This window comes from Podarcis pityusensis, assembly GCF_964106645.2.
Source record: "Podarcis pityusensis genome assembly, chromosome: 2".
In the NCBI taxonomy this organism is placed as follows: domain Eukaryota; kingdom Metazoa; phylum Chordata; class Lepidosauria; order Squamata; family Lacertidae; genus Podarcis; species Podarcis pityusensis.
In genome coordinates this window covers 49762833-49786631 of record NC_138029.1, presented here as the reverse complement: position 1 = coordinate 49786631, position 23799 = coordinate 49762833, and the positions used below count along the sequence as shown (strand labels likewise).

The 23799-nt window shown below is 40.1% G+C and overlaps 1 protein-coding gene across 2 annotated transcripts in view; it reads right to left on the bottom strand.

The window, feature by feature from the left end:
* The window catches only part of DOCK2 (dedicator of cytokinesis 2), a 255858-nt gene that overhangs the window by 52917 nt on the left and 179142 nt on the right, over positions 1 to 23799 (bottom strand). For both annotated transcript variants that reach the window (XM_080995208.1, XM_080995209.1), the window contains 4 exons: positions 12238 to 12316; positions 7269 to 7369; positions 7124 to 7182; positions 2981 to 3129 (listed from right to left, as the gene is read on the bottom strand). In XM_080995208.1, coding sequence (XP_080851334.1) covers positions 2981 to 3129; positions 7124 to 7182; positions 7269 to 7369; positions 12238 to 12316 — 388 coding nt within the window. The remainder of the gene's footprint in view (positions 1 to 2980; positions 3130 to 7123; positions 7183 to 7268; positions 7370 to 12237; positions 12317 to 23799) is intronic.

The window sequence follows — 23799 nt, the reverse complement described above, 5'->3', positions numbered from 1 at the left end:
GGTGGACCGGCCCATGGCTGAAAAAGGTTGCTGACCCCTGATCTAGTCCAACCCCTTGCAGTTCAGGATCTGGCCCATATGACTCGAACCTGCAACCTTAGCATTATAAGCACCGCACTCTAACCAACTGAGCTGCAAGTTAACAATAAGTTTCTGGATTTTTTTCTTGAAAGAAACATTATCTACAAATGTCTTTGGGCATTGCAGCAGACTGTAGCACTGTCATGCAGTAAAACATTATCCAGCCTGCTGTGTCAAATGGCAGGCTACACAGTGCACCTTACAAACTGATCTCCTTACGAGAGAGCACACCCAGTTTCTCATTGCAAACAATGAAAGAAAGTGCTGCCCTGTGTGGGAATCTACCAACAAGGGCACGCTCCAACCTGACATTTCCCCCATTTCCCTTTTCTTTGTTCCTTTCGATTCTTGCACACAGGCTGGCAATGCTCATACTGCAAACAATGAAAGAGCAGCACGGGAAGAACCAGACAAATGAAAGAAAAGAAATTAAATGGATTAATTATATAAGGCAGCGATGGGAACCTGTGACTCTCCAGATGTTTCTGGCCTACAACTGCCATTGTCCCTGACAGTTGCTTGTGCTGGTTGGGGCTGATGTGAGTCACAAAGCATCACAGAATTGTAAACTGGAAGGGACCAGAGGGTCATCTAGTCCAACCCCCTGCAATGCAGGTATCCTGCCCACAGCTATCCCTGGGTGGGCTTGAATCGCCAGCCTTCCAGTTGAATCGCGTGCCTTCCAGACACGCTGACCCACTGCGCCACTTGAGAGTCCCGAGTCCAACAAACTATAGAGGGCCACAGGTTCCTCTTCCTAGTTGGTCAATTTCATCCAGTACTGTGTGTCCTTGGATGGTTTCAAAAGAGGATTAGACAAATCCGTGGAGGATAAGGCTATCGGGGTTACTAACCCTGATGGCCATGTTCTACTTCCACTGTCAGATGCAGTATACGGTACTTCTGAATACCAGTTGCTGAGAATCACAAGTGGAGAGAGTGCTGATGTGCTCAGGTCCTTGTGGGCAGGCTTCCCACAGGCATCTGGTTAGCGGCTGTGAGAACAGGATGCTGAAGTAGGTGGGCCAGTAGGCTGTTATGTTCTCCAGCATCAACTCAGCTGGAGCTCAGGCAGTTGTCTTTTCCAACCTTGCTACACAATTTATTTTTATTTTTTAAAAATGGAGACACCAGGGGTTGAATCCTCAACTACCCTATAAATGTCCAGTGTTGTTTTTGTGTATTTTAGTCTTAGGTTTATTTGTCTGGTGATAATGGGATTTTATTATTGTATTTTACTGATGCCTTTTAGTGATTATTCTGAAAGGTGGTTAATAAACATTTTAAGCAAATAAATACCGGTAAGCACCACTGGGACACAGCTTTAACCACCCTTTGGTGCAGCTTTAACCATCATATGTGTTTTATGTCCTTATTCTGTAACATCAGACTATCCACCTGAACCTTAGAAATCTATTTAGCCACTAAATTGTCTGTCCACATTGCAACTATAATTTCCTAGACTCTTTAGATGTTATCCTTGTTAAGCTTATATTACCTTTTTTAGTCTGAGATACACATTTCAGGAGCATCATCATTATTATTATTATTTTGGTCCTACTACCTGCTTGTCTGCATTGATCCCCCAAGAGAAACAGTTACAAGCCAAAAATAAGAAGCAGTAATTAAAAACAGAAAGAGAGGGCTATTAAGTCAAGGGAAGAGCAGATGCAGAGAAGCAAAATGGTTTTCAGTCCTGGACTCAGGCCAAAAGCTTTGTGCTGTGCTACCAACAACAATAATCCCACCTGCCAGATTGTTCCAGGCTCAACTGATATAATCATGATGCCTTAAATGCAGTGCACACATGTGCCCCCATCTACAAACCATGTTGAACTCTTCTTTCTTATGGGAGAGTAAATACTGAGCACTTAATAACAACCTTTCCAAATGAAATCTAGCAATAGATAGAACCATCATTATTAATTTACCACAGCCTGCGTTGCGACTGCTCTTTGAACCCTGAACTGTGATTCACTGCACTAATCGCAAGGCAAAAACTGTTGAATGTCTTAAAAGCTAATGCATAAATAACAAATTTGGTTCATTTGTAACCTAAGCTGCCATGATCTTTCTCTAATAGTTCACCAAATACACAGACTTATCTTCTATCTATCTATCTATCTAAAGGTCAGGAGGAGAAATTAAAGTGTGGATCAATTAAATGACCCCTCCAGAGATCCATAGACAGGTATTTGGGAGAGAGACAGTGTTAAGGGGCCAGCAAACCATTAAAGAACTGTTGTATCTAAATACAGGTAGCCCAATATGTATGCATTTATTTAACTGTATTACTCTTCGTGAGCAATTTTCCATGCTTCGTTATAACTTTCCCAAGTAAATGTGCTAGAGACTTGTTTTCTAAAACAAAAGCCGAAAACTCACAGAAGGTGCATTCCCACACAACACACACACAACTCATCATTGACCACAGCACTTTCCTCCATGAAGTGTTCCAGATTAATTCATTCAACCACATACTTTGCTTCTCACTTTCATTTAGATATTTCATATCAATGTAATTCATTTCATCCCACATAACAAACTGCTCAGAGTGTATATATATATACAATATATATATATATATATATATATATATATATATATATATACTTGGCATATTTGTGAGTCTGATTCTGTAAGGATGACTTCTTAGGTTACATGTTTCAGATGAATGATATGTTTATGACAGGAAAAGGCCACATTAAATCACTGATAAACTCAGTCTTCCATATCTTTGCCCAACAGTGCTACAGCTCTTTCCCTTCCTTCTATAGCACTCACCTTTCCATAGAAAAATGTCAAGAATCACAAGCACCTTTCTGGAGTATTCATATAATATTGCTGTTATTTAAGCATAATGGCAGTACTGACAAACACTATGTGAAGCTAACAATACCTTTCTGAATTCTCCAGTGTTTCTATATTCACACAACATCATATCAAAGAAGATTGGGATGGTGGCTTTCCGTAACTCAGCTTCAGGAATAAGGGTCATCTCTAAGATGGGTCCAACCATTCCAGGAATAAAGCGGATTTTATTTTGCCCTGGATCAAAGTGTGAAAGAGAATATTAAAAATGGGACACAATGCATGCAGACATTCTGTGTAGCTATTCTATTATTATTATTATTATTATTATTATTATTATTATTATAATAAAAATTGTTAACCAGCCTTCATCATACATGAAATCTGTTCAAAAGAGAGATGTACAAAAGTGTGTATAAAAAGCGATTCACACACAACTTGCAATTGAAAACCAGCAAATGACAAAAGGACAAGGGAAACACAAATTAAAACCTCAGAAAACATTATAACTAAAAACAATCTAAAAGTATCATATATATTAATGCTTCAGTTTTAAATAATTGTTTGCATACATATATCATATGTATCAATTAAGAAGTTGTTGGTTCAATTCGGAAAAATCCTTCCAATGGACTAAGAAATTTCCCATCACATAAGATCTACGGGTCTTCTGCTTCTTGCCCCAATATAGTGGAATGGACAAGACTGTTCCTTCTATGCTAAAAGTCCAGATTCAGTACTTTTATGACTATACAGACTAGTATCTAATGCCCCTTACCCACATCATAGTTTGATGAGTTCTGAATATCTTGTGCCTCAAGCTTTCCATAAGCTTCCCATTTCCTCTTCCAGTTATTAAGAACCGATGTTGTGTAGTGGTTAAGAAGAACATGGATTATGACCTGTAGTTTAGCTCAGCCATAAATTCACTTGCAAGCCACAACCCACTATGTTTAACCACCCCACTAAAGATGTATAATATTATTAGTCTTCTTTGTACAAATAGGCATTCATGAAATTCTTTGAGCACCCCTTTAAAAGAACACCAAACTATTACAACGAATAGTATAATGAAGAGCATTATAGAAACAATGCTATCATCATTACTGAGAGCAGAATTATTGATCATCATTATTGGTAGTCGTGGAATTGGCACTACTACAGGTGCCATATAATACCTATTCGGCATTTGTAAGAACTCAACTGTTTAGTGTGGCAGCACGTACACCTGTGATATCCCTGCCTACTGAGATCAAGCAGGCACCTTCACTGTACTCTTTTTGGTTCCTGCCCAGATTCACAGAAGATTGAGGTAATTTTAATCTGTTTTAGTATTTTAACTTTTGTATGTTTTAAAGTGTGTTTGTAAATGTTTCTGGCTTTATCTTTTTGTAAAACATTTTGAGGGATTTTTTTTCTTTTTACTGAACCAAGTAGTGTATACATTTTATGAAATAAATAAAATACATTATTGCAGCAGTCTTACATATGGCTTAACTTTGCAAGACCACAAACTTGCACTGCTGCTATAGCAGATTTGCAATTCGAGATGCAATGCCGACTCTAGAAGCACCTCACAATATCCTAGGTAGTGGCCAACTGAATGTACTTGCACATGGAGTCAGTTTCAAACATCTCATTGCTGAGTGTGCTTGGAAAGGGAAATAATTGGAAACAATAGATTTCTTCACCCCTTCCCATCAAAACCCATCTATCAGACAACATTTTACAGGAGCCATTTGACATGTCCTCTTCTCTCCATCACAATGGACAAAACTTATCTGCCTTCATTCCTGGATGACTAATGTCAGCCATTAGAAAGCTCAGAATAGAAATAGTGTCCTGCTAACTCTATTATAGATTCACTGTACAATGGCTTAAAAGCCATATGAAATAGAGAGTCATCGGAGTCTGCCTTAGGAGACATTTGCAATTATGACAGACAATAAAAAAATGAAGAAATGAGGTTGCAAATGTCATCTCTAACAGGAAAAAACAGCTTTTTAATATTCTTAAAATATGGCTTTTTGCAAGACAAAATCAAATGCAGAAATACTCAAACCATTTGTTTGTTAGTTTAATGCTTTTTTCCTAGAAATCCTTAATGATGCCTAATACTTCAGGGAAGGTAGATTAAAAAAACCCCAAATACGAATAGTTGTGGTCCGATTTAGGATTGATTTGTAGCAGTACCGCCTGACATAAGGCACCTTGTAAAACCACAAAAGAGCAGCAATCCATTCCCACATTGGAGCTCATTCCTCAAGGTCTCATTTCACAACCAGAGCTGCTCATACTTGTATAATAGGGACTAATGCAATTGCTTGGATATATTAGACCTGCCCCGTATCCATTATTAAATCTTGGGGCATTTCCCCCCTTTTTTCCTTTTTACAATGTTCATACCACCCAGTAACAAATGTTCTCCAGGCAGTTTACAGTACTAGTAAGTATTTCTTCTGCAGAGCAAATCGCAATATTTAGGGGAGGCAACTTTGGTTGGGACAATGATACAAGGAGATATGGCACAGGGTTTTTGTTTTCTAAAATAAAAATAAAAATAAATCCTCCCACAGCATAGAGATCCTGATCCCCCTTCTCTCCTCCTGCTGCTTTTAACCTTAAAAAAAACACTGGTGAAAGAAAAATATTTTAAGTGAATACATTTTTTCCTAGAGATAAGCATGCACATCATGTATTGAATATGGCCTTTCCCCTCAATAATAATAAAGCTGTTTTCAAGATGTGCTTTAGTGGCTTTAAAAACATGTGTGGAACAACAATCCTGTTCTTTTTCATTTCAACTGGATATTAAGCAGCTGTTTTTACAGTTTCTGTTGTTGTTTTTAATCTCAGCAGAAATAGTAATCTGTACCTAAAGCATCTTTTGTTTTAGTACCCTATTAAAAATCAGCTGAAATAAAAGAAGAGACCCATCTGGATGGAAAAATAGTAATAACTATGAAAAACAATAAAAATCCAAAATAATTTTCATTCTCTACATTACATTTTCAAACACACATCTATACCAAAGGAAGAACATTTGAACATTTGATTTCAGTAAGGCTTTTAACAAAGTCCCCCATGATATTATCGAGAAGCTAGTAAAATGTGGGTTGAACGAGCTAACTGTTAGGTGGATTTGTAGCTGGTTGACTGACAAAACCCAAAGAGTTCCTCGTCATCCTGGAAAAAAGTTGACAAGTGAGGTGCCGCAGGGTTCTGTCCTGGGCCCCTTGTTGTTCAAAGTCTTTATAAATGACTTGGATAAAGGAATTGAGGGGAAGCTCATCAAATTTGCAGATGACACAAACCTGGATGGGGTAGCTAATGCCGCAGAAGACAGAATCAGAAGTAAAAATGACCTTAACAGATTGGAGCACTGGGCACAACTAACAAAATGAATATAGGATCGGGGACACCTGGCTTACTAGCAGTACATGTGAAAAGGATCTAGGGGTCTTGGTGGACCACAAGCTTAACATGAGTCAACAGTGTGATGAAGCAGCAAAAAAAGCTAATGCTATTCTAGGCTGCATCAACAGAAGCATAGTGTCCAGATCAAGGGAAGCAATAGTACCACTCTATTCTGCCTTAGTCAGACCACACCTGGAATACTGTGTCCAATTCTGGGCACCACAAGCTGGAATATGTGCAGAGGAGGGCAACCAAGATGATCAGTTTTCTTTTTTCTTGATGATAAATGAGAAGCTGCAGTGCCAGCCTAGGTATTTGCAATCTGCAGACAAAAGATCAAAACATATGCCACTCTCCTTGGACAGGAGTTCTTTTCTTTAATGACAACCAGACACTGGAGTCCGGAATACAGTGTCCGCTCATGCAACTGACACCCCAAGTGAACAAGTTCAGTTTGATCTGCCTGAATGTCAGCTTTCTGAAGCTGTCAAAGATACAAAACCTTCCAGGGTCTCCCAATGTGTTTCACTGCAAATGGAATTTCTTCTCTTACCCATCTTTGCAATACTTTCCCCCTTCTCTTTTCCTCTGCATATTCCAATCCCACGACACTTGGTACCTTCACACATTTAGAAGTTATTTTATGCCATACACACACCAGCAAACAAACAAACAAAACAAACATATAAATTGTAGGATGGAGCCACTTTAAAACACAAAAATAAACCAATGTAACAACTCGTCTGATCTTATTAGAAATGTTCACTCAACACCTATTTGAGGAACATCTGTGTTCCTGACTGCACTTACTTACCAAGTTTGTACCACATGTCACGAATAGCAAACCCAATCAAGCGTCTCATGTCTCCATATCTTTAAGAGAAAACAGAATACCCTTAGCCATCATCAAAGCTTTGTTGTGAAAATGAGAAGAAAATATAGCTTTCAAGAAAACTTACTTGCTGACAATCTTTATGCACTTTGCATGGGAGAATTGTTCCAGCTGCAAAGAATCCTGGGTGATAAAAGCCACAGCAAGATGGAAATAGTTGTTCCACAGCTGTAAATTAAGCAGAAGACAGACCCCTGAATAGTTGTAATGGGTTTCACCTAAAATGGGAGGTGATATTAAGCTGTGTGAAACCTAAATAATTTATGAAGGCAACCAGCCGAAGCAGTGCGAGGTTGGAATATTATGCAAAGTTGGAAGCTCTTATTACCTTGCAATTAGAATAAAGGCAAGAGTGTGATTTTTATACCCGTTGGCCTGCATTCCCTCAGTAGCATCAGGAGATTCATATGGGGTTCATTAGCTAATAACAATAAACCACAATTTACAGCAGTGCCTGTGAAATGCTGCATATCCCAAGTTAATCACAACTCCCCAGATCCAAACAACCAATGTAATTATAGTGTGTTATGGGGGCATATGTTAACCATAGCTTTGTGAAAACTCCCAGTGTTTCTGATGAACTAAATGTTATCAGAAGAAAAGTAAAATACGACCAAGAATAATTTCTATTCACGTCAAACTTCTATTCATTCACATGCAGTGAAATCTTTCAAAAAGCTCAGAATTCTGAGGAATAAAAATGGGAGATGAAGATGAATAGATGGGAACTTTTGCCCACTATCTTTCATAAATAAAAAGCAGAAGGATATGTTTTCAAGGAGGTGATGGAAGAGAATTGACTGCAGAAGGGCCCCTAGTTTATTGTGTCAGTACAGAAATGCCAGTATACGTTGAGTCTTGCAGCAGTGGAAAAGCATTTATTCTTTCCCACAATTGTGGTGATTTTTGCATCCCACTGCAGCCCCACCCCCACCCCAATGCCTCATCTCAGGATGTTCCAAAGGGAGTGACTTGGGGCTGCAGTGAGGAGGAAGAGCCAGGGAAACTGAGCCAACTTCAGGGAAAAGCAGCAAGACAAAAGGTTGAAAACTCTTCATAAACCATATGACGCATTACGCATAAACCAGAACTCTACTGAATCCATTAATTCATAGCTATGACATTGTCTTTCACTGTGGCATTGAGCAACTACCCTAAGTTCACGTTCAACCTGGTCTGCTAGCAACACCCCTATGCCAGCACACTTTTTTCACACATAATGCTGCAGTAATTACCGGAGGCGAAGGGATCACACTGTTTTTGTACTTTTCCAGTCTCTAAAATTAGCATATTTACCTCCCTTGCAATAAATCTCATTTATATTCACATCACAGTTCAATCATACCCTCAAACAGTATAATCTTTGCAAGTGTCACTCTTCCACCACGATTTATCAAACAAACTTGGAAAAGGAACGAAACATAAACCGAATGGTACTATCAAAAAGTAGGGTCACATAATTTACTACTATAATTTGATAGGAGGCAAACTGATGAAAAACTAATCAGGGTCAGCAACCGAAATATTTATTGAAGAGTGAAGTAGAACTGTTCTTTTTTCACACACTGAAAAATTGTTTCACATACACCTCCCAATCTACCAATTTTATTTTCATTGCTGCAGAGCCCAACTGATGCCTAAATTCATTTTTTGCTTTTTCAATTCTAGAAACTGCAGCCAGAAGGGGGTCAAAACACTTTTGGGGGAATATTTTGCTGCAACAGACAAACATGACTGCAGCTTTTGATACAGCTAGAGTTAACTGTGAGGCAACAAGGAGTGTCTGAGTGGCATCAGTGTTATCCTAATTGCTCCCTTTGTGTAAGTGTCAGAAACTGAACAGGCACAGAAAAGGAATTAGCTTCTATTTGCTCACAGAAACCCTGCCGCTGAGTCAGCAGATGGGCGCACTGAAGAAACAAAGTAAAACAAAACCCCTTGCCCCTTTTCAGTTCCCTGTTCTGCCCCTGCCATGTGACTAAGACAGCAAAATGCCCAGCTTCAGAAGTGTCACTTTGCTTTGACATTTCCACAAGCATTAAATTCACTTGAAAATAAACACTTGCTCACAACAGATACACTTAAAATGTCCACGAACTGAAAAGGAACAAAGAAAATATACTGTCACAGTCTCACTGAAGATAGTGGAATTCAGTGTTCCTCTTGTAGACAAGGAAAAGAAGTATGGCTGATGAAATGGAATGGAATGGAATGAAAATACAAATAAATTCTGTCATACTTCAAGATTGCATTTCTTCTGTAAGCACTGCTGATGCAGTTTGGGCTTTCGCTTTTCAAAAACCAATCTCTAAGAGGGGCATGAGCAGTGGAGGCTGGCCCATTAGGGAAAGGGAGGTGCTTTCCCACGAACCTACAACCCATTCCCCTTCTCTGTTTCTTACATTTATATTCAGTACATCACTTCACATTTAGAGACACTCAGGACTCATTTCTGCACATTGCCTGTGCCGGTCCACTATCTCTGTTCAGCACAGTCAATCACAATCATTCCTATGGTTCCACCCCAGTGTCTAGAGATTTAGAAAAGGGTTTTAAATAATAAATTCTAAAAGGAAGGGATTAGGGCTTAGAAGGGGCAGAGGACCAATATGAATCTCCATTTTGATTTTATTTTCCACTTTTCCCAATGGAGTAAATACTAGCCAATCAGCAGTCCCTTGGTAAAAGTGATTGAGGGGTGGGGGGGAAGTCCACTCTCTGTGTGTATGTAAGCAAAAGGAGAGAGGAAACAATTGGAACTGTTTGTGTACACACAGAGAGAGAGAGGAACAGAAAGCAGCCACGTGCTTTTTGTATTCCAACTCCCATCAGCCCTAGCTAGCATAGCCAGTATTCTAGGATAATGGGAGTTGTAGTCCAACAACAACATCTGAAGGACCTCAGTTCCCCTCTACATCTCAGAGGTACCTACAGACAGGGAGAGATTCCTTATTTATATATTGACTTAAATTTCTGCCTGTATTTAGCATACATCTCAAGCTGAAAGCATGACTAGTGAGTCTTTGGAGTTGGGGCAAGGAGTTAATCATTAAACTCCTTAGGGAAAGTAGGCAGTTTTATTTATTCCACAATCTGAAGCAAAGTTCCCTGATTTGCACCTACTGGGCAAGAGCTTGGATCAGAACCTAGCTAAATAGACTAGGCCACATTCCTATGGACCTTTCTAAACAGCACTTGCTAGAAAAATGTCTGTAGAAATGCCCTGAAAACAGTCTTATGTTATGATGGGATGTCTCATTCTTGATAAGCTATAACCTGTGTGAATGACAGAAGAATGAGTGAATATTTGGAAAGGTGGCTCCGCAAGGGTGCTAAAGAAGGATGACATATTCCAGTGGTTGATGGCTATCTCAAATAAACAGAACTTTGCTTATAGCAAAACATCAGCTGAAAGGAAAGCAACATTCCTTGGAAGAGGAAATGGCATGTTCCAGGACAGCTGTGCCCAGTTGCCTAGAGGCACCTCAATAAGGCTAGATAGGACAACTTTTGGGTCACATCACCAGAAATGCAAGAGAATGTTTGCAGTTAAAACTTCAGTCTACTTGTCACATACTAAGAGACTGAGCCAAGTAACTTTGGTGTGGTGATAGAAACATTTAAACACCATTTTCAGCAATACCCAAAGTAACTATGAAAACCTTCCACCATTGCCCCGCTCCATCTATCCCTCAGTGCTACTAGACTGGTCAACTTGTTAGACAAGGCAACTACTTTTGGCTATTAAACACCAGTAGAGCATTCGTGGATGTGCTGTACTACTGAAAGCACTTGAATAGATGCAATTAATAAATCATTTTTGAAGAGTAGCGCCGTTGCCGTGGTCTCTGTGCTTTACCCCCTCTGATCCAGGTTTAGGGCTGGCCCACCCAGGTGGCAGGATCTACAGGGGCAGCAGATCTGGCCTGCAAGGAGTGCATTGCTCGCTGTTGCCACAGTGGTTGCAGCACACTCCTTGCAGGCCAGATCTGCCACCTCCTTGGCAACTCACCACCCTGCAATGCTGTCTCTACAGTGGCCTCTGGCCAAATAGGAAGCGCTGATGGTCTCCTTCCACCATGAGGAAGGAAATGGTTAGGGACTGCACCTTAGGGTCTCCTGGGCTCTGCACACACCTGGGTCCCTTTCTCCCCTGCAATGACCTTTCATTCCCTTTTCAGCGATTGGGTAAGGTTAATTAGATTCTTCCCTTGTTCCCAATGAAGTGCTTCACTCATCCTTCTTTCTTGGCAGGGGGAGGGGGCGCTATTTTGTGGTTTGCCTCAGGTGTCAAAATGCCTTGGTCCTGCTGTGCCTGGGTTGCATTCATGACACAGACATGGCACATCATAACATATTACTACTTCCAATGCATCTTAGACACATTTCCCCACAAACATGGCAACCACATGCTTTCTACTTGCCCCAAGTAGCTTGGAGCGAAGAAAGAAGGAAGGAAGGAAGGAAGTAGCACTTGGACCACCTCATTAGGTTTGGGGGCCACATGCCAATTGTGGATGGGGCCAGAAGCCAAAGTGGCAAAGCAACAAATGGGACTGTTTCCTTTGCAAAGCAAACTACATTCCAGCCAAAACTAGCAGGTGTACACACACACACACACACACACACACACACACACACACAAGCACCTGGAGAGTGTGAAGCAAGGCCTGTGAGGGGTGTGACCTGCATGTGTGTGGTCAGAAGAGAATTCCAAGGGTCAAACTGAGGGGCCTGGAGGGCTGCATTTGGCCTCCAAGTCTGAGGTTCCCTATCCTTACCTTATATGTTTGGAGTGTTCATGATCATAACTTTCAACATTTAAGTGTATCAGACTAAGAACATTACAGGAGTCAAAATATCAGTACTGCTCACAGAGCAATCATTTCCCGCATTGACTTTTATCTTCCAGATATGCTGTGATAGAATATTGATAGACAATATTTGCTACTGAAATAACTAAGTAATGGAAAAACATACGTTCAGTTCTTGGTTTTGTTAAAGGATAATATAAAAGAAATAAGCCAGGTACTTACTTGTTCTTCAAAATTCATGTTTTCCAAAAACTTCTGGTTCATAGTCTCAGAAAATTTGTTGATAGCTCTCAGAAACACCCTAAAGAAATAATTTAGTCGAAATTTACAATGGAATTTTATCATCTTAGCTAGTATTAAAGCACAACTAAAGTATGAATGATACACCCATAGAATACAAATTGCTTGCAACAGCATATAATTAATAGTATATTATACACAGGGAAAGTATTTCTTTGAATTTCTGGTATGCAATATGTTCTAATTAGTACTTGCCACAGAAGAAAAGACCCTGTCTTTTTGGTCTGCTGCACAATTACAGTTTGTTCTTGTGAATACAGCATAGTAAATTTTTCACATTCAAGTTGCTTCTTCAGACTTAGCTGTACACAATTAAAAAAGGGGAAGAGTTTCTAACTGATCAGCCAGGCAGAAATATTAACTTCTTTAATTATTTAGATTGACTCTTAGCAGTGGCGTAGCGTGGGGGGTGCAGGGGGGGCCGGCCGCACCGGGCGCAACATCTGGGGGGGGGCGCGCTCGCACTCGCAGCTCTCTGCCCCTACCTGGCTCACTCACTCTCTCTCACTGCAGTGCTGGCTGTGCGAATCCGATCCGAGCCGCTGGGTCGCTGCCCACTGTGGAGGGGGTGGGTGCCAGGCGTGCGGTGCGGAGAGAGAGCGAGGGACTATCTGGAGGAGGGACAGTGCAGCAGCCGCCCAGCGCAGCGCTGAGCGCGGGAGAGAACCACACCAGACCAGACCAGGCAGCAGCAAGAAGAAGCTGGCAGCGGCGGCAGGTTAGGGGTTAGGGGGCGCAAATTACTTGCCTTGCCCCGGGTTAGGGGGCGCAAATTACTTGCCTTGCCCCAGGTGCTGACAACCCACGCTACGCCGCTGACTCTTAGCTTATTAGAAATAGCCTCCTACATAATGCCCATCAATGTGAAATATGAAATTACCCTATTTATTTACCACTTTCTGACTGGCTATACATGATGTCATTTAAATCAACACAACCATTTTTTGGTGCAAAAAATTCATGTAACTACTGCTTTTAGTAATTAAACAGAAAGACAGACTAATATGTCTTTCCTGAAAAAAACACATGATGGCTTATTAATACAAAATATTTCAACACCCATTCCCTCTTATTAATAGAGAGACTGTGGCTTCTGACACCTCCCCGTTTCTGAAAACAGACACTCACTTAACACTGCTTAATATGCTACTCCTGGAACTTGGGCGAGGAGAATTGGGAGGGCTAGAATTTGTAGAAATAATACACTTGGAGGTCTTGTTGCATGTACAAAATTGTTCTTTGGATCTCAGCAACACTTTAAGTAAAGAGAACACGATTTAATTCATTAACATTTGCAGACATTAGTCGCTAAATTATCTTCTCTCTGGTGGCTTTTGTAAAATGTATACACACGCTCACAGGGATAGCAACTGGTACACTTATTAGCACCCCATGACAAGCATTCCTTGTAATGCATGCTTTTTATTATGATAAAATTGATCAAATAACTGCACAATATTGTTTTGTGCTAATGCATGTGTGTTGCCTTGATCATTCTGCTGTGCTATACAAAGTTGTACCAAACCATTTAACAGTTGATAGGGTTGGCTTTACGTGAATTAATTCTGGGTTTCTAACTGCCATTTAGCAGTACAACAGAAGCATCCTATGCTCATGCTTTTACTCATGGTTAAACAAACCAAAAGATTAATTGCAGAAGAAACAACATAATGCCCAAAATGTGGGAAAGTGAGAGATAATCAAATATCTGGCATTTGACTGTGCCTTGGCAATACTATCTGACTTACATTTAAGGAGATACAATAGAGGGAACAAACTTTTCATACTTGCAGGTATGCCTACAACCTTTCCAAAGTAAAAAGAGAGTTTTGCAAGTTTCCACACACATTTCTTATCTGAGCTAGTTAAGGTATTGTCACTAAGGCTTGTAATATAATGTATGAGCAAGGCCTGTTTTACTTCTGGATCTATCAGTGTTCTCTGCTGCTTATAACATTTCCTTCTGCAATGTACATGTATACCTAGATAAAATGACCAGTTTGTTTAATGAACTTGTCTTTTCAGAGGTTTTCTACTACTTCAGCATCAGTCCAATCAAAATAGCAATAGGTTGACCCAAATATTCACCCACCAAATGTTCTATTAAAATATCTCTGCACCTCAGTAGAAGGGAAGGTATCTAAGATCTATGGGGGGGGTATATAAAAAAATATTTCCCTACCCTAATACTTGTGCTATTTTGAGGGAGACATGGGACACCCCTCAGAGCTTAGATCTGGCCTAACTGAAATCCACCCTAATAATCACATATAGAACCTAAAATGGCAGCCACAAACTGCCAACAGTTTGGATTCAGAACATACAAGACCTACTGCTACAGATCATGTAAGTAACCAGTATGACAGGAGAAGGATTGGTGTGGACATTTTCTTATTCCTCTGTATGCAAAATACAGTGAAGATGAGATACCTTGAAAAGCACAGAGATAATTGCAAGAATGGAAAAATGTCAAATTTGCTATGTGAACGACAGACGCAGTTTGGCAATAGTGTGACAATCTACCAATTCACAAAGAGAACACGTTGCAAGATGGAATTGAACACAAGATATGACAACCCATTATGAATGTGAAAATTTTCAGAGGCACAGATGTTTGATGTATGAACTTTGGCAAGACTTGTCATGTAGCCATCAGAGTGATGAAGTGATTTAATTTGAATGGACTGTTTTCTGGTAGGGCAAAATGCTTCCTTGCAAAATTCCTAATGTTGTATCTTCTATGGCAAAGTGAATAGGCTCTCACTTCAATATTTCTTTTGAAAGAACTGCAGCAGGTTTTTTTTTTACTATTCTATTCTAACTGCACTCTAAATCCATTCTGTCCTGCCTCTCCAATAATTTGCTTCTTCCCATCTCATCTTCTAATGTTTTAGGACTGCTGTTGGTCTAATTTTATATTTTCCCTTCTACAAACCAGTAATTGTATTTGAATTTAGAGTATTCCTCGAGTGCCTAGTATTTTTTTAATTCACCTGCAGGAAAACTTAATGCAGATGTAAGTTTAGGCTGCAATCCAAAGAAACATATAGGTATTTCCTTTTCAGGCTTGAGGCATCAATGTTTCCAAACTCCTCTATAATCTATTCCAAGTTTTTCTTTTAAAGCAACGGGATTTGGGCAAAATATATTTTCAAAAAAGTAAAGCTCAAAACTTAATGAAAATCATATCTGATTTTTTTGCTAGTATATAAGATTCTCATAGATAGGAAGATTTTGAAACAGGTACTTCAAGACAAATGATCCTCTACCTGAATCCCAAGAAGGAGCAGTCTCTTGAGGATACTGTACAAGATGCTCTCTCATGAATGCTTAAATTTGCATTCAGACTAGAGGTACAGTCTTTAGTCATACAATTAGAACTTTAAACCACCTGTCAAAACTTTGGCTGAGTACAGTAAATTTAATATATTTACTTTTGCAGCAAAGGAAATGTTCCAATGAGAGCAGCAAGCGCTAAGATAAGGCAGAAGAGAAAGGAAGAATTAGGCTGATCCCTGCAATTCCTACATCAAAGCTCATTCATACATTTACATGAGGACATGGCATCGTGATGTATCATGATCAGGTTTGTTTTTGATGTATTAGCTAGTTACCTGGTTAATTCAGCCCATACTCAGGCCCATGGTGAAGGAAACTGATACAGTTCATAATCCTAGCATATGTTTGTTGCCTAGCAGTCTGGATATCAGCTGAATTATTCATATGAGCAATACATTTATTTATTTAACCAAAGTTGATTAGGAAGTATACAAAGGTTGAAAAACGAACTGAAAAATTGTTGTGCACTTGTGTTCAGTTACTGATTCTGGATAGAAGCACACAGTCTGAGAGTGCTATAGGGTCTTTACTAGCTCTCTTCCGCAATGGTCTTGCAAAAGGAGACCCTTTTTAAGAGCCCAAAAGCAAGATATAAATATATTCACCGCAGTAGATTTTTTAACCTCTTTCTTTGAACTGTTCACCCCCATGGCATATCACAAAACTGATTTGAAACTCCCCTCAATATCAAAAGCCATTTACCATGCTACATGGAGGAGCATGCTGTTTTAAGAAATATAAGCCAAACCTCCCCTGGACTTGCAGAACTTCTTTCATGATTCTTTGGATCCTGGCCCGGATTTTCAGCATGTAACAAATCAAAGAACTCCCTATAGTACTCCTGGGCTTTACATACTGCTTTATAAAAGGAGAACGTAACTGATTATATATAAAGAGCAGATGACAAATGCTTTCTGTGAATTGTACTATTTGTCCTCCATTCCTCTCCTGAAATATGAAAGTGTATTACATATTTGTTTTCCTTCGGGCAAAGCATCCACTGTGATAAGAGCATAAAGGATTACAAGCCAATACAAATGCGTTTCACTTTCATCTTCCCTGAGCTTTGTTGAGATACAGCAAATGCAAGAGGATGCTGCCTTTACACTTGACTCTACTATTGAAAAAATATTGAAAGAGATAAAGAAAGTGCTGTGCTTGCAGTGCTAACTTTAATTTTTCACCTTGAGGCAGAGAGAGAGAGAGAGAGAGAGAGAGAGAGAGAGAGAGACTGGCCGCATGAGAGTGCATTGTGCATAGGGAGGCAATAAGCTTACTACCTCAAAGCAACTATTAGAATAGTACGAAACGGGTTTATAGTGAATCAGCAAATTCTCCCCCAAAGTCAGATGCAGAATAGCTTTAACTATTGTCTTCCTGATGCTGCGTCTTTGAAAATGAAGGTCTCATTCAGAAATAAAACCACAATATATATATATATATATAGAGAGAGAGAGAGAGAGAGAGAGAGAGAGAGAGAGAGAGAGAACAGTCTTTGGGGTTTACAGATTACTTCTAAATAATCTAAGGACTGGGTGTGCAGCTCATATACACGACTGCATTGTGCAGATGGAATAAGAAACTTCAGTCACACATTTATATATTGCTTGAGTTTAAAGGGTTGCTTCATACTTCTCATTTTATTAGTTAGTGGCCATCTACATGCAGAAAGTATGATGTAAACAGTCATGTGTAAAATGCATTGCAAGGCCTCTTTGGAATAACTGTAACTGAATGAGCTGGAAAAGTGTTTATTGAGTAGAAGCTCAAAAGAGGTCAAATACTGAAGTTCCTCACTAATCTCATACTTGTTGAGCAGTTTATAGATGAAGTGAACATACTCTCTGGTGATAGTCTTGGTGACTCAGCTGGTCAGCTGTGACATTCATATCTCCCCTGAGATGTTCTGCTTGCTGTCTGTGATAATGCATGGCTTTCTATCCAGCTAAGGAGAGGTTCTGATTCTGCAGCGGATTATAAACAAGTCTCTCCTTGGCAAGTGATATAAACTTCCATTGTGATACTATGCACACTGACAAGCACAATAGTTTTTCTCAGTTTGCAATGGAGAAGAATTTAGTGCCATGTTACCTGCCCAGAATCCAAGATACTTGATGCCTTGGATAATTGTCTATTATTATTATTATTATTATTATTATTATTAATAGTAGTAGTAGTAGTACTACTAATAATAATAATAATAAATGTGTATACCTGTAAATCTCAGGGTGGTTCACAGCATAGAAGCTATCTGCCAAACCTTACTTCTCCTTGGTATTAAGAACCAGGCAGACACATGTTTATAGTAACTTGTATTCTGATTATTTCATATGAAAGATTAGTCAGGTTGTATAATTGTATCTGTTATGACCCCAAACCCTAGGACTTCATTGTACATGGTAGAATATTCTGATAAATATTAAGCTCAGGTCACTTCTATGAGGGAGTTCTATCTGTATTGTATTTGGACTCTCCCAGCCAGGGAACATAGCCCTGCTACCACCCTTGGATTCAGAGAATGTGTCCCCTGTAGTGGCATACTGAACATGCTTGCATGTTATTTACTTGCATGCACAACCTGGCACTCTATAAATATTGAACAGCAGGTACATCATTTGGGGGGCCATTTTACAGATCACTTAATATTAGCATGATCTAAGTGAGCAACTACAAATAGGTAAAGGTAAAGGGACCCCTGACCATTAGGTCCAGTCGTGGCCAACTCTGGGGCTGAGGCGCTCATCTCACTTTATTGGCCGAGGGAGCCGGCGTACAGCTTCCGGGTCATGTGGCCAGCATGATTAAGCTGCTTCTGGCGAACCAGAGCTGCGCACGGAAACGCCGTTTACCTTCCCGCCAGAGCGGTACCTATTTATCTACTTGCACTTTGACATGCTTTCGAACTGCTAGGTTGGCAGGAGCAGGGACCGAGCAACGGGAGGTCACAGTGATTCGAATATGTAGAGGTATAATAACTCTTTGCCCCTGAAGGAAGCAGCACATCATATAATAATGATTTTGATACAGTGTCTCTGTTTCTTTGGGTTTTCATGAATTTATACAACACATTTTCATGATGAAATAAATCCAACTAACAATAAGTTTTTTAAGGTATGCATTTTGCTTGACACACACACACACACACACATACACACACACACAACTACTGTCAACAAAATTAGCCTTCTTGATAAATCAGGTTTATATTATGCTAAACATCTTCCTTTTTCCAAAACAAATTTACCATCCTCATCATGGAAATGCTGTTCTACTATCAATTTTTATTTAACTTTTATGCCTACTTCTCTGCACAGTTTCAAGTATTTTATGAGTGATAAAATTCCAACAAGATCTGCATTCTATGTGCTTGTTTTAAAAAACAGCAACAGAAGTTCTGTGAATGCACAACTAGGTCTAAAGCCTTCTCCAGCTAAAAACAGGGTAAAATTAACTGGAGACTAAATGCAGCATGGTAGACAAAAATATAATGTAGTACGAACATTGCTACAACCACCAATTCTACAGAAAAGCATTGCCATTTTTAACTGCAAAAGTACTTTATCACATAACAGCTTTAAAGGTGGGCTCCCAAAGATCCAACTAAAAGGAGCAGCCTATATGTAGGAGGTAAAACATTGGACCCTTTGGAACAGATATTAATACCCTTGACTCTGCCAACTTCTAATGAGTGTTGTCACTGCCTCCAGGCTTAATTAGACGATAACAGGAAAGACTTTGTAGATTTTGTTACCTGAGGCTTCATAAACTGTTTGCCCCTATGAAAGAAGTGCACATATGTTCCTGCACATAGATACTCCCCTCCTCCGCTAATCAGTTGTCATGATCATCTCCCATGCTGTGAGTACATGATATTTTCTGATGTTACATTTGGACCTGATCAGGCAAAGCTGTTTTAGCTCCTTTGGTTGCATTTAGCTTAGGATTGCTGCCTCTTGGGGATTTTTTTTGCCCGCAATATGGGTCTGACTGCTAAAGATACAGAAATGGCTGATTAAGGGAGATGACTTATAAGTAAAGTGTTTTCCTCTCCCCTTGGAGCCCTCTTCTGCCATCTCACCCCAGGCTTGTATTTGCCTGGGTAAGGGACAGAGGGAGCAAATAGGGGGAAAGACTGAGGAAAGTGGCAGATTCCCCCTGCCCCAGTTCCCTTCTACTTGCCTCTTGCCCCATTCATGACTTGTGTGTTCACTCTTCTCTTCTTGTAAGAAAATCAGTCAGCCCAATCTTTGGATGAGCTGAGTGATAGCAGAGGAGCAAGAAGTGATGGGGGTAAGAAAACACTGCCCAAACAAATCCATTTCCTTTCCCATCCATGCCTTTCTTTCTCCACTGAGGGTAGACACAGCTTAAGAGCATAAGCCTTGCTGAAAAAGACCACAGTCCAGAATTCTGTTTGTAACAGTGGTCAATCAGATGCATCTGGGAACCTTACAAACAAGACATGAAGACAAGAGCCTTCACTGTTGGTTGAGCCTAATGTCTGGTATATGGAGGTGCACCACCTCTTAACGTGTTTAGCTATCAGTTGATAGCCCTGTTGTCTATAAGTTTATCTAACGAATGGGTTGCTGTCATGGTGCCTGTGGATGCCAACATGACCAAAAAGACCTTCTGCTGATGTCCATAGGGTCCCATCCTGCCTGCCAAAATTAGGCTTGAAAGCATTATTCATCAAATAAAATGTTTTTTTAAGCTTAACTTCATACCCTCTAACACTTTGAAGCCCCAAACCAGGATACCATCGTCCCATTATTTTATTATATTTTTTTGCGAGAGCACAGCAGCCAATTTGATTGCTCTGATCTCATGCCATGGTCCCCCTCCCCAAAAGTGTTTTTTTCCTAGCGGGAAATCACCCTGTGAAATCGTGAGATCATGGCAACCAAAATGGCCACCATGTTCTCGTGATAAGAAACGGGATGTCCCAGTTTTTCTGGGACACTTGTAGGGTATGTAATCGCAGTGGGAGCAATTTCAGTGGGGCTGCTGCATGGGAGGACAGAGTGGTGCCATGAGCAGTTTTCTGGTTTGCAAACATGCCCACAGACCCAAAAAGGTTGGCAACCTGTGATTTATCCATTTGGAACATAAGGATGACCTTGCTGGATTGGGTGAATTGCTCATCAAGTCCACCATCCTGTCCTGTGAGAATCATGCAAGGTTATTTTGTAACTATTGTTTCAGTGTTTTGTTTCATGTTACTTTATGGCTGAAAAGAGCAAGCTCAAAATATTTAAAATAAATGATTTTTATTTTATTTCATGCTGGTTCAGATTTTCAAGATACCAAACCATGGTTTGATTTTACATCTCAGCTGGGCCAAAGTGTGTTTAAACCTCTCCCTTGCGGGGGGGCATGGAGGGAGGGAGTGGTGGATTTTATCAAACACTGACTGCCAACACTGCGCCATCTTGAAACACATAATGCTGCTCTTAGTTACTGGCACTATCAGGCTGTAAATTCAAACTGTTCCCCATTCCCTACTCAATACACTGCATTTTGTTTTTAGATTTGTGTGCGCTGCAGGAAACTCGTAACATAAACTGCTTACTATTGTCCATACAGCACAAAAATAAAAGCACAAAAACCACAGGGGACATATGGTGAAGCCATTATGCTTTTGCAAACAACCACCGCTACCCACAGCATTAAAGGTTGTTATATACATTGGCATATAGTTTAGAAATGGAGCCTTTCAATTAAAGAAATGAAAAAGGAAACATTCTTGTTAGAACAATGCATCCTACAAAACATCTGCTACTTTTTGGGATCCATATGTGCTGAGTTATTATCCTTACAGGAAATACGTTAGAATGCAGCATACACATACACACGCCCTAGGTAACTATTAGTCTATTAGAAAATAATAATAATCTAGGACTCAGTAAAAAAAAAAATTAAAAAGAATTGCCCAACACATTGTTGAAAATGTTCTTTTTTAAAAGCTTCTCCAGGACAGTTGGATTTCTGTCCTCCCCTGGAGATTAGTCTCCCCAGCTTTGCCATCCATGAATTCTGGGCACCACTGTGGACCATGTTTTAATACTGTTAGTCATATTGGAATGTTTTGAAGGAAGCAGTAGACTTGGCCCCTGGTCCTTCCAGCTCTCCTTTCTTAGCTCATTGCCCGTTTCATCTATTAATATGTAGTAACAATAGATTTTCATTCAACTTAAATTTCTTGGAACTTTCTGAGGAATGTTGGAGAATTTCAACTTCTCCCCCTGACCCCTGAGCAAGATCTGCCTGCACCATCCCTAAATAATATGGTGAATAATGGGAGGCCATTTTCACTCATACTGTCTCCCCTCCCAACCCCCCCCCCCGGCTGCACAAAGCCATTAAGGCTAGTACCATATTAGGACCAACAAAACAATCACAAACAGTAAGCAAGTTTTTGAAGTCTACAGAATTCTTCAGGATGGATTTATATATAATAAAAATTGGGGGGGGGGGGCAGGAAGGAAAAGAATAAACACTGGGCAAGTTGTTGAAGCCTCAAAGAGTTGTATCTAATGTAGCTGTTCTGCTAGCACAGATTTCTGCTTATTTATTTAAATTTCTGCTTCTGCAACAGAACTTTCCCCATCTCTTCCATGCACACACGCCCCATATTCTCCATAGGCCTGGAAGACCCTTCAGAGCAGATTTTGAGGCTGTGCAGGAAGACGAAGGAATCCTGAAGGCAGTGTTGGAGACAACCCATAGTGTATAGTTTGCAAAAGTTTGAAGATGTAATGTGAAAAGTATCAGAAAGACTAACAGTACAGTCATATACATGTTCACTCAGAATTCCATTTCATTGACTTTCCACTGAGCATAACCCCACACTCAACTACCTTGAACCTGGTGGGACTCATTTTTGAATATACATGTACAATGGTACCTCAGGTTACATACGCTTCAGGTTACAGACTCCGCTAACACAGAAATAGTGCTTCAGGTTAAGAACTTTGCTTCAGGATGAGAACAGAAATCGTGCTCTGGCGGTGCAGCGGCAGCAGGAGGCCCCATTAGCGAAAGTGGTGCTTCAGGTTAAGAACGGTTTCAGGTTAAGAACGGACCTCCGGAACAAATTAAGTACTTAACCCGAGGTACCACTGTATAAGATTACACCGTTAACTAGATTAGACAGATTTGGGGTTCTGCTTAGCACTGCAAGGACAAGAAACAATAACAACTATTCCACCATTTTTGAAAATATAAAACCTAACACTTACTCAGAGTTAATCTTCTTCCTTCCCCAGTAAGTACAAAACAAAATGCCATTTGATGTGGGGTAGTGTCACCTTTTGAGTGTGAGAAGCTCAACTTGGGCCTTCATCGTAGATATTTAAATGCACAGGGTGGATTACAGCTGCTGTCCTTGGGCTCACAGAGGGCCTTCTGATTCAACAGAAGCATCTGCTATTGTAAGGGTGAGGGGATTTTTTTTTTGTCAGTTCATCTTCCCTCTGCAATTCCCAGTCCCCCATCCCCAAATCAGCTCCAGAGAGTCGGAAAGGGACCCTCCACAACAGTGCAGAAGGTAGCTTTGGGGGATTACAGAAAAAAGGGGGAAATTATAAAAATGGCCTCCCCTCCTCTTCTGCTTTAGCAGAGATCTCCGGATCCAAAGTCCTTCTACATGCATAACTGTACCAATTGGATTCCACCCATAAGGACAGCAAAGATTCTGGTGGTTGTTTTGTTTTTTTGTTTTGCTGCAAACTTTTAGCAATAAAGGACCTTAGGCATATTGCAATAGGGTGGCAATGCGGACAGAAAGTGTAATCTCACACATGAATTGCTAATGTCAGGAACTGATGCAATGTAAATATAAGGCAATCCCATAGGGGAATGATGCAAGCTGAAATCAATGTGTTGTCATTGCTCTGTAGAATTAAAAATACTGTTGTACTCATGAATAATGCAGATGCTGACATGTTCTTGCTGTGCAGAACAATTTAGATGTGAGAAGTCTTCAGATACAAAGGACTGTGAAAGTTGTGAAAGTATTAAAAAGCCATTATTTAGATTAACAACCTGTACAGTCAAATACTCCAAATGGTGACAAGCATCAAAGTGCAGGAGAAATTTCTACACAAAACTCCTCTTGTTACAGCCAAAACCTCTTCTTCTTTT